Genomic DNA, 17379 nt, shown 5'->3' on the forward strand with positions numbered 1-17379 from the left:
AAATCACTTGGTAATTTTTTTTTTTTTATTTATTTATTCCAAATCTTTTTTATAAATAATCATGTGAATTTTAAGGTCATCTATTATTTCAAATTTAAAATTTTGGTTTTTAAAACTTAAAAACCTAATTTTCAATTAATTTTACTCAAAAATTTCTCGAAATCACCATAATGATAAACTAATTATGATTTAAAATCACTCCAATAAATAAAATCAAACAAATATAAAAGGTTAAATGTACCACAATCTAATTTTCCCGACTTGTTTATATAAAAATATTATTTTTTGTTAAACTTATTTTAAAAGACAGACTCATTAACATAAATATTGATATTTTTTATGATCGGAATATAATTATCCAATTATTTTTTAAAAAAAAAAATTACAATTTTTTATCTCACTTATCATTCATAAACTTAAAATATATAAAAAAAAAAATTTATTATTAAAACTCGAATCTCCAAAATAATAATCCCCAAATAATATAAAAAATCAAAAAATTTAGAATCAAAGTATCCTCAATTTTGGTTCATAGCTTCCCTCTTCATTTCCTTATTCAAATTCAAAATTAGATAAAAAGTCACCAACTTTTTTTTCTCTCTCTCTCTCTTCTCCCTTTTCCTTCTTCTCCTCATCTCTTCTTTCTCCCTCGACACCTCTCCTCTCCTCTTTCATAACAACAACAATCATCCCTTTTTCTTTTTTCGTCTCCTCTCTCTCTTCAAAATAGATTTGTTGATTTTATGTGTAATGAAAAGTTGTGAAGTATGACAATAAAAATTGAAGCATTTGCTTGAATCTTGTCCTGAAAACTTAACATGATCAAAGATCTCATAGACCGGGCTAAAAATCAATTCCGCAACACGGATGAACTTTGTATAAGGAATATTGACTTGGTTAAAACAATTCTCTCTTCAATTTCTCTGTTGTTCAACTTTTTGATATTCAAGTGGAAAACAAACTCGATTGTTGCTAATTCATAATAAATTCTTGGACTGAGTTTCTGTTTGTGTCAACATTGGAGAAGAGAGCTGAAATCCCTATTTCATGAAGTTTACTCTGGCAGCAGCCACTTGTAAAGAAGATTTGTACCGTTGTTTCACTTGTGTGTGAGAAACTACTCGCTCTGTTCTGTTGCTAGATGTTAGAACAGAATACCAGTGGGCCGATAGTCATGCACTTGTGAGTGTCATTTGCCTTCACAAAATTCCTTGTACCTCCTTAGTTACCATTTGCACTTTGCCATATGAACTTTTATTTTGAGAGAAAAAACACCAAGTAAAATTTCCTTTGAAAATACAAGAACACCTCTTTACTCTTTAGGGGGGTGGATTGAGATAAAATTTGAAGTCATGTTCAGCTTTGTTTCAACAATATAGAGTTGCCAGTGTTAATTGAAAAGGACAGTTGATGAATTGCAAGTCAAAGCATTTGAACCGGAAAGGGGCATCATCTGCCTGTTCATGATTTGAAGGAGGAAGGATAGGAATAATAATAGTTCAGTACCCAATTCCACAACAAATTTGAAGTACTAGCTGCAGATTCATTTTAAAACCCTACATACTAAAGAAGAATAGAAACCAGCAACTGGAAGTTGAGGTTCAAAAGAGAGAAAATCTACTGATAGTCTTGCTGATATTCATCTCCTTCCTCCTCCTCCTCGTATTCTCCTTCCTCGTCAGCTGTTGCATCTTGGTATTGTTGATATTCAGAAACCAGATCATTCATGTTACTCTCTGCCTCAGTGAACTCCATCTCATCCATTCCTTCCCCAGTATACCAATGCAAGAAAGCCTTCCTCCTAAACATGGCAGTAAATTGCTCACTAACCCTCCTAAACATCTCCTGTATAGATGTTGAATTGCCAATAAATGTGGATGCCATCTGAAGACCAGTAGGCGGGATATCACACACAGTTGACTTTACATTGTTTGGAATCCACTCAACAAAGTAAGAAGAGTTCTTGTTCTGCACGTTCAGCATCTGCTCATCTACTTCTTTTGTACTCATCTTGCCACGGAACATGGCTGATGCTGTTAGATAGCGTCCATGTCGAGGATCAGCCGCACACATCATGTTCTTCGAATCCCACATTTGTTGAGTGAGTTCTGGAACTGTCAAAGCTCTGTACTGCTGCGAGCCACGGGATGTGAGTGGTGCAAAACCCACCATGAAAAAGTGAAGACGAGGGAACGGTATCAAGTTCACTGCAAGTTTTCTCAGGTCAGAGTTCAACTGACCAGGGAACCTCAAGCAGCATGTAACCCCAGACATTGTTGCAGATATCAGATGATTCAAGTCACCAACTGGTCTCAAATACAAGGAAAAACACAATTAGTTATATTAATTTGTGTTGCTCTTAACCATACAATGCTTAAAATTATTTATTTATAAACACAACATAAAGCAATCATATTCATTCAATTAAAAGAACAAAAAGTAGATGGATAAGAATGTAGTTAACAAAGAACTTACAGCTAGGAGTGGTGAGTTTCAGAGTCCTGAAACAGATATCATACAAGGCCTCGTTATCGAGAACCATACACTCGTCAGCATTCTCGACAAGTTGATGAACAGACAAAGTAGCATTATAAGGCTCAACAACTGTATCAGACACCTTTGGAGAAGGAAACACAGAGAATGTCAACATCATTCTATCTGGGTATTCTTCTCTAATCTTCGATATCAATAGGGTTCCCATTCCAGACCCGGTTCCACCTCCAAGTGAATGACACACTTGAAACCCTACATACATATCAAATCAAAAAAATAAACCCAGTTAAAACCCCTTGAGCAAAATAATCTTAATTTGTTTAGTACACTAGATTATTATAGTAGTAACCTTGCAAGCAGTCACAATTCTCGGCTTCTTTTCGAACAACATCGAGGACAGAATCGATGAGTTCAGCGCCTTCAGTGTAATGACCCTTGGCCCAGTTGTTTCCAGCACCAGATTGGCCGAAAACGAAGTTGTCAGGTCTGAAGATCTGACCGTAGGGACCAGATCTGACGCTGTCCATGGTTCCAGGCTCCAAATCCATGAGGACAGCACGAGGAACAAACCGACCGCAACTAGCTTCATTGTAATAGACATTGATTCTTTCAAGCTGGAGAGGGGAGTCGCCTTGGTAACGGCCGGTGGAGTCTATGCCGTGTTCTGCACAAACGACTTCCCAGAACTTGGCTCCTATTTGGTTGCCGCATTGCCCGCCTTGAATGTGAAGGATCTCACGCATTTTTGCTTGTGGTTTTTTAAGAAAATGAAAAGAAGAAGAGAGGATTTTGAATTCGGAGAGAGGGAATCGGGCAAATGGAAGATTTTATAGAGGAAAGGGAAAGCGGAAAGCGAATATTTTATTTAGAAACGGTAAGTTGGGCTGCCTGCTATTTCTAACGGATAGGAATCCAAAGGCTAAGACTTGTAGACGGTTTTTGAAATTCAACTTTTCAAATTCGTGGGTTACAGCTGTCGGTACGTCAACAGCAGAGCCTTTCATCTGATTGCTTACCTTCCATGCTATTTATGATTTACGAATTGATTATAATTTTGATCCTTGTAGTTTAATAAAACTAGTTAAACGGTCCTTGTAGTCCAAAAGATAATTAAATAATCCCTTGCACCAATGACTTTCCTGTTTCCTCAATTTAGTGATTTTTTTTTCCATCCAAAAACACCTTCCTTCCTCCTAATCATTTCATCTATGGAGAAATAAAATAAATTGGAAAAGAACATTGAAATCTATAGAAAGATCAAGCTATAAACGTAACTGAAAAACATAGGGACTAAAAATCAGTTTGTTAAAAGTTGGGATTAACTAGTTAATTGTTTTAAGCAACAAGGACTAAGTTAAAATTAACACTAAATTTGGTAGCTAAACAGAACCTCCGATTTTCTTTTTATAATGAGAATGAACAGAATCTCCAGATATTAGGTTCGAAGCAGAACAGTAAAGTTCCTATTATATTTCAACCCATGACAGTATCGGTACAAAGCTAACATTTTTCAGCAATACAAAATTAAAAAATTAAGCCACAATTCCATGGTATATGCCAACTTAAAAGCGAGATAAAGATTATATTCCAAGTAAAACAGCTGAAGCTTTAATGGAAGGGTGTGGGTGTATAAGAAAAACCCCGGAGAAAGGATACCGCCACCAGAAAAAAGCTTCTTTTCCCGGAAGAGGCCGTCCCTTGTTCCTTGCATAGACAAGCACACTTGACGATGCAGGGTTAGCTCCATGGATTAGAACCAAAGTTCCACAATAGATTATTCAGACATTATGAAGAAAAATCCGAAAAGAAAGGGAAAAGGCAGCAAGCATTAATAAATGATAACCCAAGCCCACCTGAGGGGCTGCATATTCCTTGCGCCACCGTGTACACTCTGTTTCTTTTCTTCTTCCGTACTACGCCTTTAGACAACAATCCAGACGCTGGGTTGATACTTGATGATAGGCCATTATGATCACTCTCCGAAGATGCAAGAAACGTGATTTTGAAGTTCAAAAAAAAAAACATACCATCGCCTAGCAATTAACTCTCAGGGGTGGGTGCTATCAAGACCCACCGAGACAACATAAACATTTATTAAATTCAGGTAACGAGGGCCTACCTGCCTACTTGCTATCTTCTGTTAAATCTAGTGTTCAGAGAATCGTGATTAGACTCTTTTCTTACCCCGGTAACTTCATAAGAAACGTTTCCTGAAAATTATCCAAAGTCTACAAGCATCCTCTCATAAATCCCACGCTAATGTAAAAGGAGATTGATTTGTTCATGCACGTCCCTGCTCCAAGCAGAAATTGAAACAGCTTAAATCGCCGGAAGAAACCATTTCGATTGTATTTGATAGCAGTTGTCTCAAACATTTTACAACATTGTTCTCCACCCAATTGGACTTCAAAGCCATGTTGTGGAGAAGGGGAATTGAGACCATTATAAATTTTGCATCAAAACATCATAAAAATACTACATTGATTTTGCTTTGTAGAAAGAGAATGAACATAGATCCATTATTCTAAGTTTTGACCGGAGCTTCTTAAGAGGTAATACCAAAAGGTATTATTGTTAGCTCTCACTTTTTTTTCCCCCTTCAAACACAAGATCACGTAATGCTGTACCACATTGATGTCAACTAACTGATGAATAAAGCCTAAAACATCACAGATAATTGAAATGAAAATGCTAGATACCCTCCACAAGTTAACTGACAAACAAGATGCAATCCACTACCAAATAAGAAACAAAATGAAAATGCTAGATACGCTCCACAAGTTAACTGGCAAGGTGGACTAAAAAGGAAACAGCTTTCAACATATTATTGAATCACAGCCCTGAAAAGTGTAAACTTTAGAATCGTTGCTTGATGAGTTCATAACAGAAGTTTACATCAGACATACACAGAAGATAATGCCCAATATAATCATTATCATCTTAAATCTCATTTAAATTTCTAAGTTATATAACTCAATTCTATATTGATGACAAATCTAATGAATTTCCAGTTTTAGATTCTTTGTTCATCCTGAAATTGTCAAGAAATCACAGAACCACATAAAATAAATTATTTATGGATGCATTGGTCCAAATAATATCCATTTAGAAGAGTGGCACAGATAAATCAAAACATAGTACTTGCTAAAGGATACAGCATAACACTAGTGGATAATTTCTATTAAAAAATTGATGGAACATTACTATGAAAGAAAGAGTAGTACCTTCAGCAACAAAAGACAGTAATTTATTTAATATGCCAATAAAGTAAAGTTCTTAGCATCAAATAGCTTGAACGGCTTACAATTAATCTGCATGTAAGGCCACCGATTGTCTAGTTTTTGCATCATATTACCGTTAAGTGGGAGGAAGAGATTATATTTGAACTGTAAAAAGCAAAGATTCACGTCTCCTATAGCATTTTCAGCTACTAGCACTTTCTTTTTCTTGTGTTCCTACTTTGGTATTCTCAGGCCCAGCAGCAGGTTCATTTTGATGAAAGGTATCTTCTTAACCATTCATCAACCCTGATTTTTTTTGGACACCAAGCATTGCATCTTCACAAATGCATTATTTTCCCCAACATCATCTATAAAGTGCATTAATTACAGATTCTGTTCTCCATTGAAGCATGCTTAATCTAAGAGCACGTGTCTGACACCAACTGCTGACAACGTTTATGTTATGGTACTGGGCACACTAACTTATCAATCATCACCAATTCTCATACACCAAGTCACCAACACAACATATATCTTTACCTTCATGACATTTTGCTTTATTGACAGCCATTTCTTCTAAACCTTCTTTTCTAATTCAATTGGTAAGATTCCAACCTACGTTTGTGTATACAGGGGGGTAGAGAATTGCCCTAGTAGCATTCACGCTTGTTCACCATGGTATAAACAGGGAGATGAAAAAAGTTAAGGGATCATGCATTTCACCCCAAAACTGGGTGTGATATTGACCTACAATTATATAGGGTTGCCCCTCAAAATTCAAACCGTGTTCATCCCTAAACACTTAACCAAAACACCATTACATTTACCCCTGAAAATTTACTCTTTAATATTTCTTCATTTTTTAACCTTATATAGCAGGCAAAATATGACATAACACCCAAATCAATGTTCAAGGGATTAGTTAATCAAAAATATGACAACAATGACCTAGATGACAGCAGCTAGTATCTGTCTAGCATAGCTATTCAATATGATGTGGTCCAATGATGTGAGCTTTGTGTCCTAGTTTGAAGAATTAAAACACTTTTCTATCCAATAAAGATGTCCACATGATGATCAATACCTAAGCATCAGGTAGAAAGATTGCCAGTACAACCCCGATGTTACAAATGAAGAAAAGCGACCAGACAGGATTCATTATTTGAGTGGAAAATTCTCAGAATCTTCAGGAATAAAAACCACAAACCTGGTGAAACAGATGAAGAAGCAGGTTTGAAGTCCAGAGGATGTCTCCTAGTGAAAAGGCTGCGGCATTGCTTTGAGTAAAGCACCATTTTTTGTTATAAGATATGATAAGAGTTCATAAAGCATAAGAGGTCCATAAAAGAATCACAATTGCATAAATGAACCAAAATCAATATCAACTGAATGAGTCACAATAACTTAGTGTCTTGAATTGTGTCTATGCAGTGATCTTGAATGCTAAGTAAGTTTAGATGTTTTACATGAAATCAACATTCTTCAATTACTTTGTGATGTCGGCAACATTTCAACTAGTAGCTAAAAATAAGAGACCAGGTTATGAACACTTAATTGTCAATCAAGAGGACGAATCTGACGCAAACATCAAGGATTTTGTTGATAATATAATATTTGGGTCTAAAGTTTCTGTATCTCACTTTCTTTAGCAATTAAGACCACAATTTATGAGTGTGTTCCTTTAATGGGTGTCTAAATTTGCAGCAACCCATGCTGTGGCGGATTATGAATGGCACAACCACAATTTATTTCAACCTAATTAGTTTGACCAGGCAGTAGTTTGAGGGGGATGTTTGTGGAGTTCCTTATTTGCTTCTTTTTTTCAGAAATTATATACCAGTGAAAAACCTTGCTTGTGTGTTCTACGGCATCAATTTAAACACTGATGGTGTACCAATAAACAATGAAGCAGTTGATATAGTTTCTCCGAACACATATTCTAATCCTACAACTTCCAACATGTATTTTACACAATGCAGTTGAACGCTCATAAACCTAGAGAAACAAATTTGGTTTATGATCCTTGACAAAGGCTTTATAAAGTATAATTAACCAGCGTACTTTACTTAACATGGCATGTCTCATCATACTGCAAGTGCAGAGAGTAGCAGCTTCTGCTCTAAATGTATACTATAGAATACAGAGTATAGTCCAGCCAGTCTCGCCAAAAATACACAGAGCCAGATGAATAGAAAACCCTCTTCCCCAGATAGCAGATGACAATAATTTCATCATGTCCAACCCGGGCAAACCACATATTTTTCTTTTTATTCCTTTGCTTTTCTCTTCTTTTGTACAATGCAGTCAACATTATAAGCTTTGTTTAAGAGTTGCACAATGCCCGTCCTCTCTATCCTAAAATAAACTAAGCTAGTGCTTAAGCCATTATAACCGTAGCAGCCTGACTTCATATGACACAAATCCTTTTTGAAATATCCATTTACAATCGAGATTCATTTTTATTTTTCTTCTAACCCCCAATATTTTGTATTAATTCTTTCCATGTCAAGGAGTGTCGATCATGTTTCATGATTTCCTTTAAACTAGCACCCTCATATGTGATTTTGTTTAAACTAGTACCTTCATATGTGCAGCAAATTATTCAAAGTTCTCGAAGTCCAACATATTATGTTTTAAAAACTACAGAAAAATGGAAAGGTACTACACAAAGGATTCATCACCCCACCCCCCACACCACAGATAAGGAGTGCCAAAGATACTTGGAGGATAACAGCGAAATCAGCCGACCAAGATAAGAAAGCTATTCTAGAAGCCTCTTAGTTTTCTAATATCAGCTAGCCAATTTATACTTGATCCTAGTCATTTTCAAGCCTCTTAGTTTCCTAAGATTAGAATGCCTATCCTAGTCATTTTCAGCAATCAAATGCTTGATCATTAAGAGGGTGAAAAATCTACACAAAAAAATTCTACTTTGGCAATAAAGAAAATTCAAATCATCAATACTAACAAGCAAAAGTTCGCAACTTACATCTGTTGGATGAACATAACCTCACCACATCTAAAAAAGACGACTGGGTAAACCTTTCCGCTGAACTTTCAGTCTTTTTTGCTGTAGGCTTCACCCAAAAAGACAGGCCGAATTGAAAATATCTATTATAAAAAAAAAAAATTCACCAGAAAATAAAAATCAACACTATCAGAGTCAATGAATTGTGGCAGCATTATGCAGTGCCTCAGGCAACCAAAATAATCAGCTACTATAATTTCAGCAATGAAGCTACTGGAAAGCAGCATTTCAATCAATAAAACATAAAATCTGTAATGAAATGTATTGGAGTCACCAGTTAGAAGAACCGATGGAATATATTATCCTTATTGACGGTGCTAACAGTCAGATATTCAAGATGTAGTTGAAACCATCCAAGAAAGGGAGAGAAAAACAGCACTTAGTAGGCAGTCTTCACTTCAGAAAATGGAGCTTAATCTCGCTATCTTCTAACCAAGAAACCATCACACAATTCAAGTACCAAAAATATGTAGTTATCTCCACACAGCACTGTTATAGCTTCCTTTTATTAGCAAATTCATGTATGACTATCAGTATACTTCATAAATCAGCCAGGCTCTTCTTAATTAAATACTCACCTCTCATAGTTGCTTCCAACAAGTCAGCTTCCAAGAGAACAGTGTGCAAATCTTCTCAGATAACACAAACTATGACGCTAAACTTGGTTCTGGACTTGCCTACACACCTCAAAACACTGAGTTCAATTCCTAAATTTGCTAAGAACTTCCAAATCCAACTCAATTCCCTCAAAACTTTAAGAATTTTATTCAGGCAGAAGATACTTTCATCTCATAAAATTTTGCTGCAATCGGTAGCAAAAATTGGCAGTGAATTACTATTCTTCTTAATGTATAATTTCCAAGCTTCATTCTTTGAACATTAAGAATCAAGCGGAAAGATTCGCAACATTCCAACATAAAGTAAAAGTAAAACATAATCATGCATGGCCACCATAAAGATTGATCAACCACATCAATCAGAAATTGAATGGCACAATCAAATTGTCGAGTATTGTTATGCAGTTCCAATTTCGATATGACATAAGAAACAATCTCCTTTGCTGCACCTAATGAAGTTCCAAGTTCACTGATATAGACATTTAAAGATGGAAAAAATATATATTGAAGGAAAAAGGTTAAATGAACCAGTTGGCCAAGAAATTAACATAATGTGGACAAGTAGGGATGTCTTCAGAACATAACATGACATAAATTAACATAATGAGGAAAATGCTAGAATTTGATTAATTACAATTGTCACTCTATAAAATGATCATCTCTTTGAGCTGGCCACTCCGAAAAAATTTGATCTGAGTGACGAAAACCATCCAGAATTATCTTTAAATTTGATAAGAAACTATTGCAATCCTAAAGAATTTACCAAGTGCCAGATCAAAATTTCATTAGATATAAGCATCAAAACTTTCTTATGTCTTAAAATTTCAATACTAAGAGATTCTATTAATCCAAGTAAGGGATGTCACATGTCTAACTAGTGCCATTAACAAAAAAAGTTTGAATAAACAACCTATTGTAATTTTACTATCATCTTAAGAGAAGTTCAGCAGAGTGGCGATTCCCTATCAAAAGAGTTGAGGCTACAGGATTTGAGTTCAATCCAATTGCATGCGTTATCAAAAACTACCTAAAACCCAAAACTTTAGACTAGGAAGAAAACCTCATCTCCAAACAAGGAGATGGTAACAGCGCTACTGTTGTTCCTCAAAAGAAGTTGGGTTCTACCAGCAATCTATTGCAGGTTTGATTCCAAAAGCACAAGTTAGACACTACAGGTTTCAGTACCACAACCACTGTTAAGGAACCAATTTAGTTGAGCTCTAGACTTAGTTGAGTAGAGTTATGAAGCGAGCAAATAGCACCAAGATTAACTTAATATTCTGGGATTATAAAGATTAGAGGTACAATTCAAAACATCCTAAAAAATGCTATTTCAAAAAACTAAAGGAAGCAACACATTCACAATGAACCAATAAGATCAAACGGACTTTTAACTATAAAAAAAAACTAGATAAAGCAAATGTTAACATAAAACTAGCCCAGTTCTAAAATGAAGATTTCAATATCGAAAACCAACAAACTTAACTGCCACTGAACTTCAGGTCCGAAAACTCTCCTAACAAGGCAGCAACCTGAATTGACAAAACTGGCATAAACCATTGGGAAATGCAGGAAATGGGCAATGGAAGGTTGAATCACCAATGTTGCCAAGTTCAAATTACCAAAGGAACAAATTCAACTGCAACAAGTCCAATGCAATTCAATTGCCAGGCACCATCATGAGTTAATGCTTATTCCCACGTCCCTCAAAACTTGCATTCCTTGACTTGCTTTTATCTTCAAGTGAGGAATGATGACTGGGAGTTCTACAAAATAAAGCAGAAAAACAATAGTAACAGAAGTTTCTGGCAAATAAAACCTGAGAATATATTGGTGGAACAAACTTACGATTTATGCTTCTTTGCATTCTGCTTGATGGTTACAACCATATCTAGAGCCATCTTTTGGTGCTCCCTCGTTTGTGAATGCAAGTCCAGGGCTTCAACTGTTTCGCAGTCAACTTTACAAATACGACACCATCCCATGCTTGGTTTTCTCTTTCTAGAATTATCAAAAAACTGCAAGTCGCCCTAAGAATACAAAAGTAAAAAAATATATATATATATAAATAATGAATGTAAAATGCAGTAGAACTTTATGAAGCCAATTCAATTAGGATACACATGCTCTTACCTTGCCTATCTGTATTGAAAGGTTGCAATGATGTTTTCAAAGAAATCCTTAAAAAACAAATTAACCAGATAACATTTTAACAATATAAAATTAAAGAACGAGTACTCACTGCATAGTTTCCACCAAAGCTGCTTCTAAATCCAGGCTCGCCAAGTTGATGATGATAGAAGTTCCCTGGCCCAGCCAATTCTCCCATTCGTGCATGACCAGGGAAAGCACCAAAGTTACCTGGCTCTCCCGCCCACAAATGACTAGGCAGGTTACGAGGACCCAAATGCTCACCCCTCCGCAAATGGGCAGGCCGACCATCATGTCCCATCAAATCACCACTCAAATGCTCACCCATGTGCAAATTACCAGGACCCTCAAGCTCACCCCTGCGCAAATGGCTAGGAAAAACTGGAAACCTACTATCACGGAGAGAACTAGAAAATGTATCACCAAATCGGTGTGGATCTCTGCCATCAATATCATCTAGGCCTGGAAGGGCACCAAATCTCCGCGTAGGCATGCCAGGGTAATCCCTAACTGGACTTCTTGGGGCCATATTATCCATATGACGGTGATCATATCCAGGAATAGGGGGGCCAAGAAAACCAGGACGAGTTCGAGCAAAATCAGATCGGCCTGCTAGACTGTCATGATAACCTAATGATACTTCCGCATCACTGGGATGCAATGCTTTATCATGATGATAGGGAGGAAAGAATCTTGGAGGAGCAGAGCCACCCAGTGGTTCCATGTTCAACCCTGAATCATAATTAAAACCATAGGATCCCTTGTCAAGAGGTCTTGGTGCTTCATCCACACCAAAACCACGAGGACCCCTATCAAGAGGTCTGGATGAGGGAAAGTGACTACTAGATTTTGGAACAGGTTCGGTGTCCATATGAGAGGGCCTGGGCAAATGCTTCAGATCTTCTTCAAACTCTCCTTGATGAACATTGTGATGTGCTGGACCACGTGGAAAGGGATTCAAATGCTCATCTGGTAAAGAGCTGAACCTATCTGAATTAGAGCCTTGGGCCCCATTCATTCCCACCACATTTGAGAATGTGCCTTGTCTACCATCTGGATATTTAGGCCTCTGATTTGCAAACATGGTGGCTTCATGGACATGTGAAGAAGTTCGCTCACCTTGAGATGGGGGTGTGGGTGCATGAGGATAAGCCCCTTGAGGAGGACCATAATAACTTGGCACATGTCCAGGACCCAAACGCCCATGTTGAGTTGGAGGATGCCCAGGCAATTGCATGTGATGTGGAGGTCCAAGAGGAGATGCTTGCACCAATGAAGGTCCAACAGGCCTTTGTTGAGCAGCAGAGGGCCCGTGATGAATTGGAAGAGGCTCTAGCTTTCCCTGGTCAACAGCTGAAACTGATTGAGATTGCACGTGACCATTTGGAGGAAAGCCTCCATAACTTTGAGAAGTCGGAGTTTTGTCCTTTTGCAATTTCATAATTTGTTCTTCAAGGTGAGACGGGGCAGTTTCCTGCAGAGGACCATCCTTGTGTTCTGAAACAGAGAGCTCCACCTTTTCGTGGTCAGCATTAGAAACATCATTTTGCTCACCAGCTACATCTCTATGCTCTTCTTTCACCTGCTTAATTGAAGACTCTCCATTTGCTGCTGCAAGCGATTCTGGAACATCCTTAGCTTCACCTGTGGGTTTATTTTTGTCATGCACTTGCTTCAAGTCGCTTTCAGATTTTACGGTTTTTATCTCACTTGCACCAGCTGCAAGACCAGCATCCAAATCATTTAATTCCTTTTTAATAGTATTCTGAGCAGACAATTCACCTTCTGCACCTTTCTCAATATCAACTTGCCTTTGTCTAGAAGTAACCCCTGATTGTTGGTCAGAAGATAATTCAACTTGGTTATTTGTCTTGAGAATATTTCCAGATTGCTGGTCTGATCCAATCTGAATCGACCTGGCCTGCATACCAGAGGCAGATTGTGGATATGACTGTGCAGATAATCCAGGCCCTACAGCAAGACTTTTAGCTTGATGGGGATGTGCACCATGCGGTAATAGAATATTTTGCTGGGGATGTGGATAGGCATGAGAAGGTTGCTGGAATGACTGGGGTAATCCTTGGGGGCGTAGTTGAGTCTGTGGATGCAGCTGCTGCTGCACGTAAGGACCTTGCTGATGTGCTTGATTGTGAACTGCACCCCATGGTTGCCCAGAAAAAGGCTGCTGGTGCTGTGCATATTGCTGATGCATTGGTTGCGGAGTTGGCTGCATACCAGGACGTTGTTGAACAGGAAGTCCAGGTTGATGTGCATGAGAATGACTTGGCTGTTGTAGTGCAGGAGGAATGTTTGGGACTTGACCTGGTGAAGGCAGCAAACCTGGTTGCTGCAGGTTTTGAACTGCAGCATGATATTGTGGCTGAGGCCATAAAGGTGATTGTTGAGGGAACTGACTCTGCATTTGAACAGGCTGTTGTGACTGAGGCTGAGGTCCACCTTGAGAGTGTTTTAGGGCTCCTGTCTGCATTTGTTGGTGAATCTGGGGATGTTGATAAGAATGATGGCCTGTCACTGCATTGACTGAAGAATGCTGAGGCTGGGTCTGGAGATTAGGATTAACAGTCTGGCTGGGCTGAGAAGCCAGGGATTGTGGAAGGGGCTGGAGTGTTTGTGGCTGAGCTTGTACATGAGGTTGAGGAACAGGATGCTTTTGAGGGTGAAGCTGAGAATTAGTCTGTGCCTGAATTTGGGGCTGTGGATGCTGTGGATGCTGTGGATGCTGCACCTGCAATTGAGGATGCTGATATTGAGGCACGTGTTGTGGAAGAGGCTGAACAGGGTGGGGTTGTGGATTGGATTGAGCCTGAGGAGGTGGATAGCCATGGGCTGGTGGATGTGCCTGCAGTTGGGTCAGAGATTGTTGCTGAACTGTAAGGTGAGCTTGTTGCTGTGGATTCACTTGTACCTGGTTCTGAGGTTGAGCAGCAATGGGTACTTGAGGTTGAGGTTGGGTCTGCAGCTGGGGTTGGGGGACTTGAGCATGCATGCTCACCTGCGGTTGCTGGTATTGTGAAGCTGCTTGCTGTTGATATGGATAGTATTGCTGATAATGCTGTTGATATGGGTCATATCCAGGATACTGCTGGTAGTACTGCTGATATTGCTGTTGCTGTTGATACCACTGTTCTGCAGTGGGCACCGCAGCCTGTACTGCAGTCTGGGCCTGGGTTGCGTTGATTTGTTGGGTGGTATCTTTTCCAGGAGTTGAGGTCATAGAAGTTTGAGCCTGGGGAGTTGTTGTTCCTGTTTGAATGGCAGCCTGAGCCTGATCACCAGTAGTTGGTGCGCCTGTGCTTGTTGCATCTTGGGCACCCTCAGCAGGTTGCGCTTGAGGCTGCACACCCTGTCATTGAACAATAAGAATATAAACAAATATAACAAAAGTACAGAGCAACTCCACACTTAAGTCCTAAATAAAAAAATTCTTGCACTCACCGGACAATTTTGAGCATGTTCCTGCACTTGACTATGCACAATTTGAATTCCACACCTGTTGCAAACTACAGGAGAATTACCGAAGGCACATCCCGAGCAATGAGATGTGCACTCAGACAGAGGACCCTGCCAGGGGCACCCACTCCTATGATATAAACAATGGACAGTTATCTTGCCAATGGTTTCAGCAAGTACCTTGTTCGATTCAATAAGAGGCTGCAGTAAGCAATGTAAAAAAAATACATTAGCATGTACATAACACCACTGGCCCTGCAATTAGATTCACTACCATGATAGGCAAGGAAAAACCTTGGAATCTGCTTCTGTCACAAGGTAGCCGTCATAGGGGCAGGCTCGGGTAGTGCTGACGACATATGTCAAACAGGGTTTGCAGTACAAGTGAGTGCATTGTGATTGTAATGCTTCATTTGGGTACACAAGAAGGCGACAAACGGGACAAAAATACTCTCCAGAAAGAGATTGAATGTTAGGTATGCACTCATTATCAAATCCCATTGTAAAGTATCAATCAATCTTTGCCTTTTCGACTCCCAAACAGCATCAATCTATCCAAACCTAACAATACAAGCAATACAATTTCTCATATCAAACAATCATGTTTTAAAAAAACTTAACCTAGACAATAAAAAATCGGTTTCCAATTTTTCTCAATAACCATAAAGAATTGCACCAGTGGAGTAAGAACCCACGACGTACCTGAGTCTCGCAGATTAGATAACCCTGGAAAAGGTTATTTGATAAAGAAATCAGAAATGGAAAGCATTAGGGTTTTAATTGAAAAGTGGGTGTAAATTTAAGGCAAAATCGAAGGCATAGTAAGCATAAAAGGGAAAGAGAGAGAACATAGATTCTTGAAAACAGATTGTTCCAGAAGGAGACGAACCTTACCGATTGATTGGAGTGTGAAGAAGCAGCCTTGAAAAAACAAAATATATGCCTAACAGTCTATGCATGAGCGTTCTAGTGAAAAAGAAAATAGAAAGACGAGAAGAGACCGACTGGCATTAGCTTAGCTGTGTTGCGTTATGTTTGTTCTTCTGCTGCGCTACACGACGTCGTTTGTGGGGTTTAACTAATATTGATTTGTTTTTTTAACACTCGTATCATTTGATATTTTCAGTATTTTATTCTTAGTTTTTTATAAATATTTTACGTTTTATAATAGATTGCTTAATTTGTGTGGTACTTAACAACACTATATAAATATAAAATATAAAAATAAGCTAAATGAAACATTTTTAATGTATTTCAAAAAAGAACTAGAAATAACATAGACAAGTCATTAGAGATAAAAAAATATATATATATATCTTGATCATACTAGAATTCCTTGTTCATTTCTTTTCTTTGTGATAGAAAAATAAAAATAAATCCTTCAATTTATGATATATCAAACGATTTGGGCAACATACTAGTAAATATAGTTTTAGATTGACTATCTAACTTACATTTCATGAGTTGGATAAATAATTTTTAAAAATAAAAAAAAAAAATATAGATTTTTTCAATGTGTTTTTTTATACTAAAGAAATCTTAATAGTAAATCAAAAACCTAGTATATATATTTAATTAAATAAATTAATAATTATATGTATTGATAAATATAAAAAAAATATTAATAATAACTAAAGACTAGAGTTAAAAATTAAAAGATAAATATATATTAAAATATTTGATCTTGCAATATGGGTCATGAATCTTGTCATGTTTAATAACTTTATTTTATAAATAAAAATATTTATTTAATCAATGATGATAAAAATAAACACATATATGAAAGTTATTAAATAAAATTTAAGGAAAAAAAATATCATGCAATATTGAAAATTATTTGTATCATGTACTTATATAAATCTCAATCTTCAACTTATATTTTTTAAATAGAAACTAATAGTTTCATTCATACTAAATGAAGCATGATAAATTATTATTTTAATACAAAATTATAATTATTGATCTTTTCAATTATATAGAAAAAAAACAATATTTTCTCAAATTTGCAGGAAAGAAACATTGGATGATATTTTGTTTGTTTTTATGTTTCAAAAGCGTTTTTTTTTTAAAAAAAATTATTTTTTAAAAAAAAATCTTTGCTTGAATTTAATATTTTTTTATGTTTTCAGATTATTTTGATGTATTGATATAAAAAATAATATTTAAAAATAATAATAATAAATTATTTTAATATATTTCTAAGTGAAAATAAATTTTAAAAGTAACCGTAACCACACTCTCAAGCACAACTGAAATATTCATGGAGGGAGACGGTAGTACATGGTTTTTCTTATTGTTGTTTTTTAAGCAATGATGAATAGGTTAACCTAGATAACTGGTCGACTGCACATGATTAGCCAGTTTATTTTTTATTCAACATTAAAAAAAATAAAGATCA

At 36.9% G+C, this 17379-nt stretch overlaps 2 protein-coding genes across 3 annotated transcripts; both read right to left on the reverse strand.

The window, feature by feature from the left end:
* Nucleotides 1-1430: 1430 nt before the first annotated feature.
* Nucleotides 1431-10980, reverse strand: LOC118035247 (tubulin beta-2 chain). The gene is made up of 4 exons (XM_035040781.2): nt 10846-10980; nt 2843-8825; nt 2476-2745; nt 1431-2306 (listed from the first exon to the last, which is right to left on the reverse strand). Exons 2-4 carry the CDS (start codon nt 3234-3236, stop codon nt 1618-1620), a joined length of 1353 nt encoding a protein of 450 aa, XP_034896672.1. The 5' UTR covers nt 3237-8825; nt 10846-10980; the 3' UTR covers nt 1431-1617.
* LOC118035245 (uncharacterized) lies at nt 10606-15998 on the reverse strand. Of its 2 annotated transcripts, XR_004685162.2 has the most exons (8): nt 15876-15998; nt 15684-15707; nt 15276-15542; nt 14967-15182; nt 11602-14874; nt 11208-11389; nt 10982-11125; nt 10606-10891 (listed from the first exon to the last, which is right to left on the reverse strand). XR_004685162.2 is itself a non-coding variant. In XM_035040780.2 (7 exons), the coding sequence occupies exons 3-7, from the start codon at nt 15480-15482 to the stop codon at nt 11044-11046; spliced, it is 3960 nt and encodes a 1319-aa protein (XP_034896671.1). In that variant the 5' UTR covers nt 15483-15542; nt 15684-15707; nt 15876-15998; the 3' UTR covers nt 10606-11043. The 2 variants fall into 2 exon arrangements, 1 of the variants encoding a protein (XP_034896671.1); XM_035040780.2 differs by having other exon boundaries at nt 10606-11125.
* Between the last annotated feature and the right edge of the window lie 1381 nt (nt 15999-17379).

This window comes from Populus alba, chromosome 9, assembly GCF_005239225.2.
Source record: "Populus alba chromosome 9, ASM523922v2, whole genome shotgun sequence".
NCBI lineage: Eukaryota > Viridiplantae > Streptophyta > Magnoliopsida > Malpighiales > Salicaceae > Populus > Populus alba.

Bases quoted from the DNA above. Each gene is read 5' to 3' on its own strand.
- LOC118035247 (XM_035040781.2), bottom strand. From the start codon at position 3,236: ATGCGTGAGATCCTTCACATTCAAGGCGGGCAATGCGGCAACCAAATA. The intron at 2,746-2,842 runs GTTACTACTATA...ATATGTATGTAG, and splicing joins GAATTGTGACTGCTTGCAAG to GGTTTCAAGTGTGTCATTCA. The intron at 2,307-2,475 runs GTAAGTTCTTTG...ATTTGAGACCAG, and splicing joins GAAACTCACCACTCCTAGCT to TTGGTGACTTGAATCATCTG.
- LOC118035245 (XM_035040780.2), bottom strand. From the start codon at position 15,482: ATGGGATTTGATAATGAGTGCATACCTAACATTCAATCTCTTTCTGGA. The intron at 15,183-15,275 runs GTTTTTCCTTGC...TGCTTACTGCAG, and splicing joins TGACAGAAGCAGATTCCAAG to CCTCTTATTGAATCGAACAA. The intron at 14,875-14,966 runs GTGAGTGCAAGA...GTTCAATGACAG, and splicing joins AACATGCTCAAAATTGTCCG to GGTGTGCAGCCTCAAGCGCA.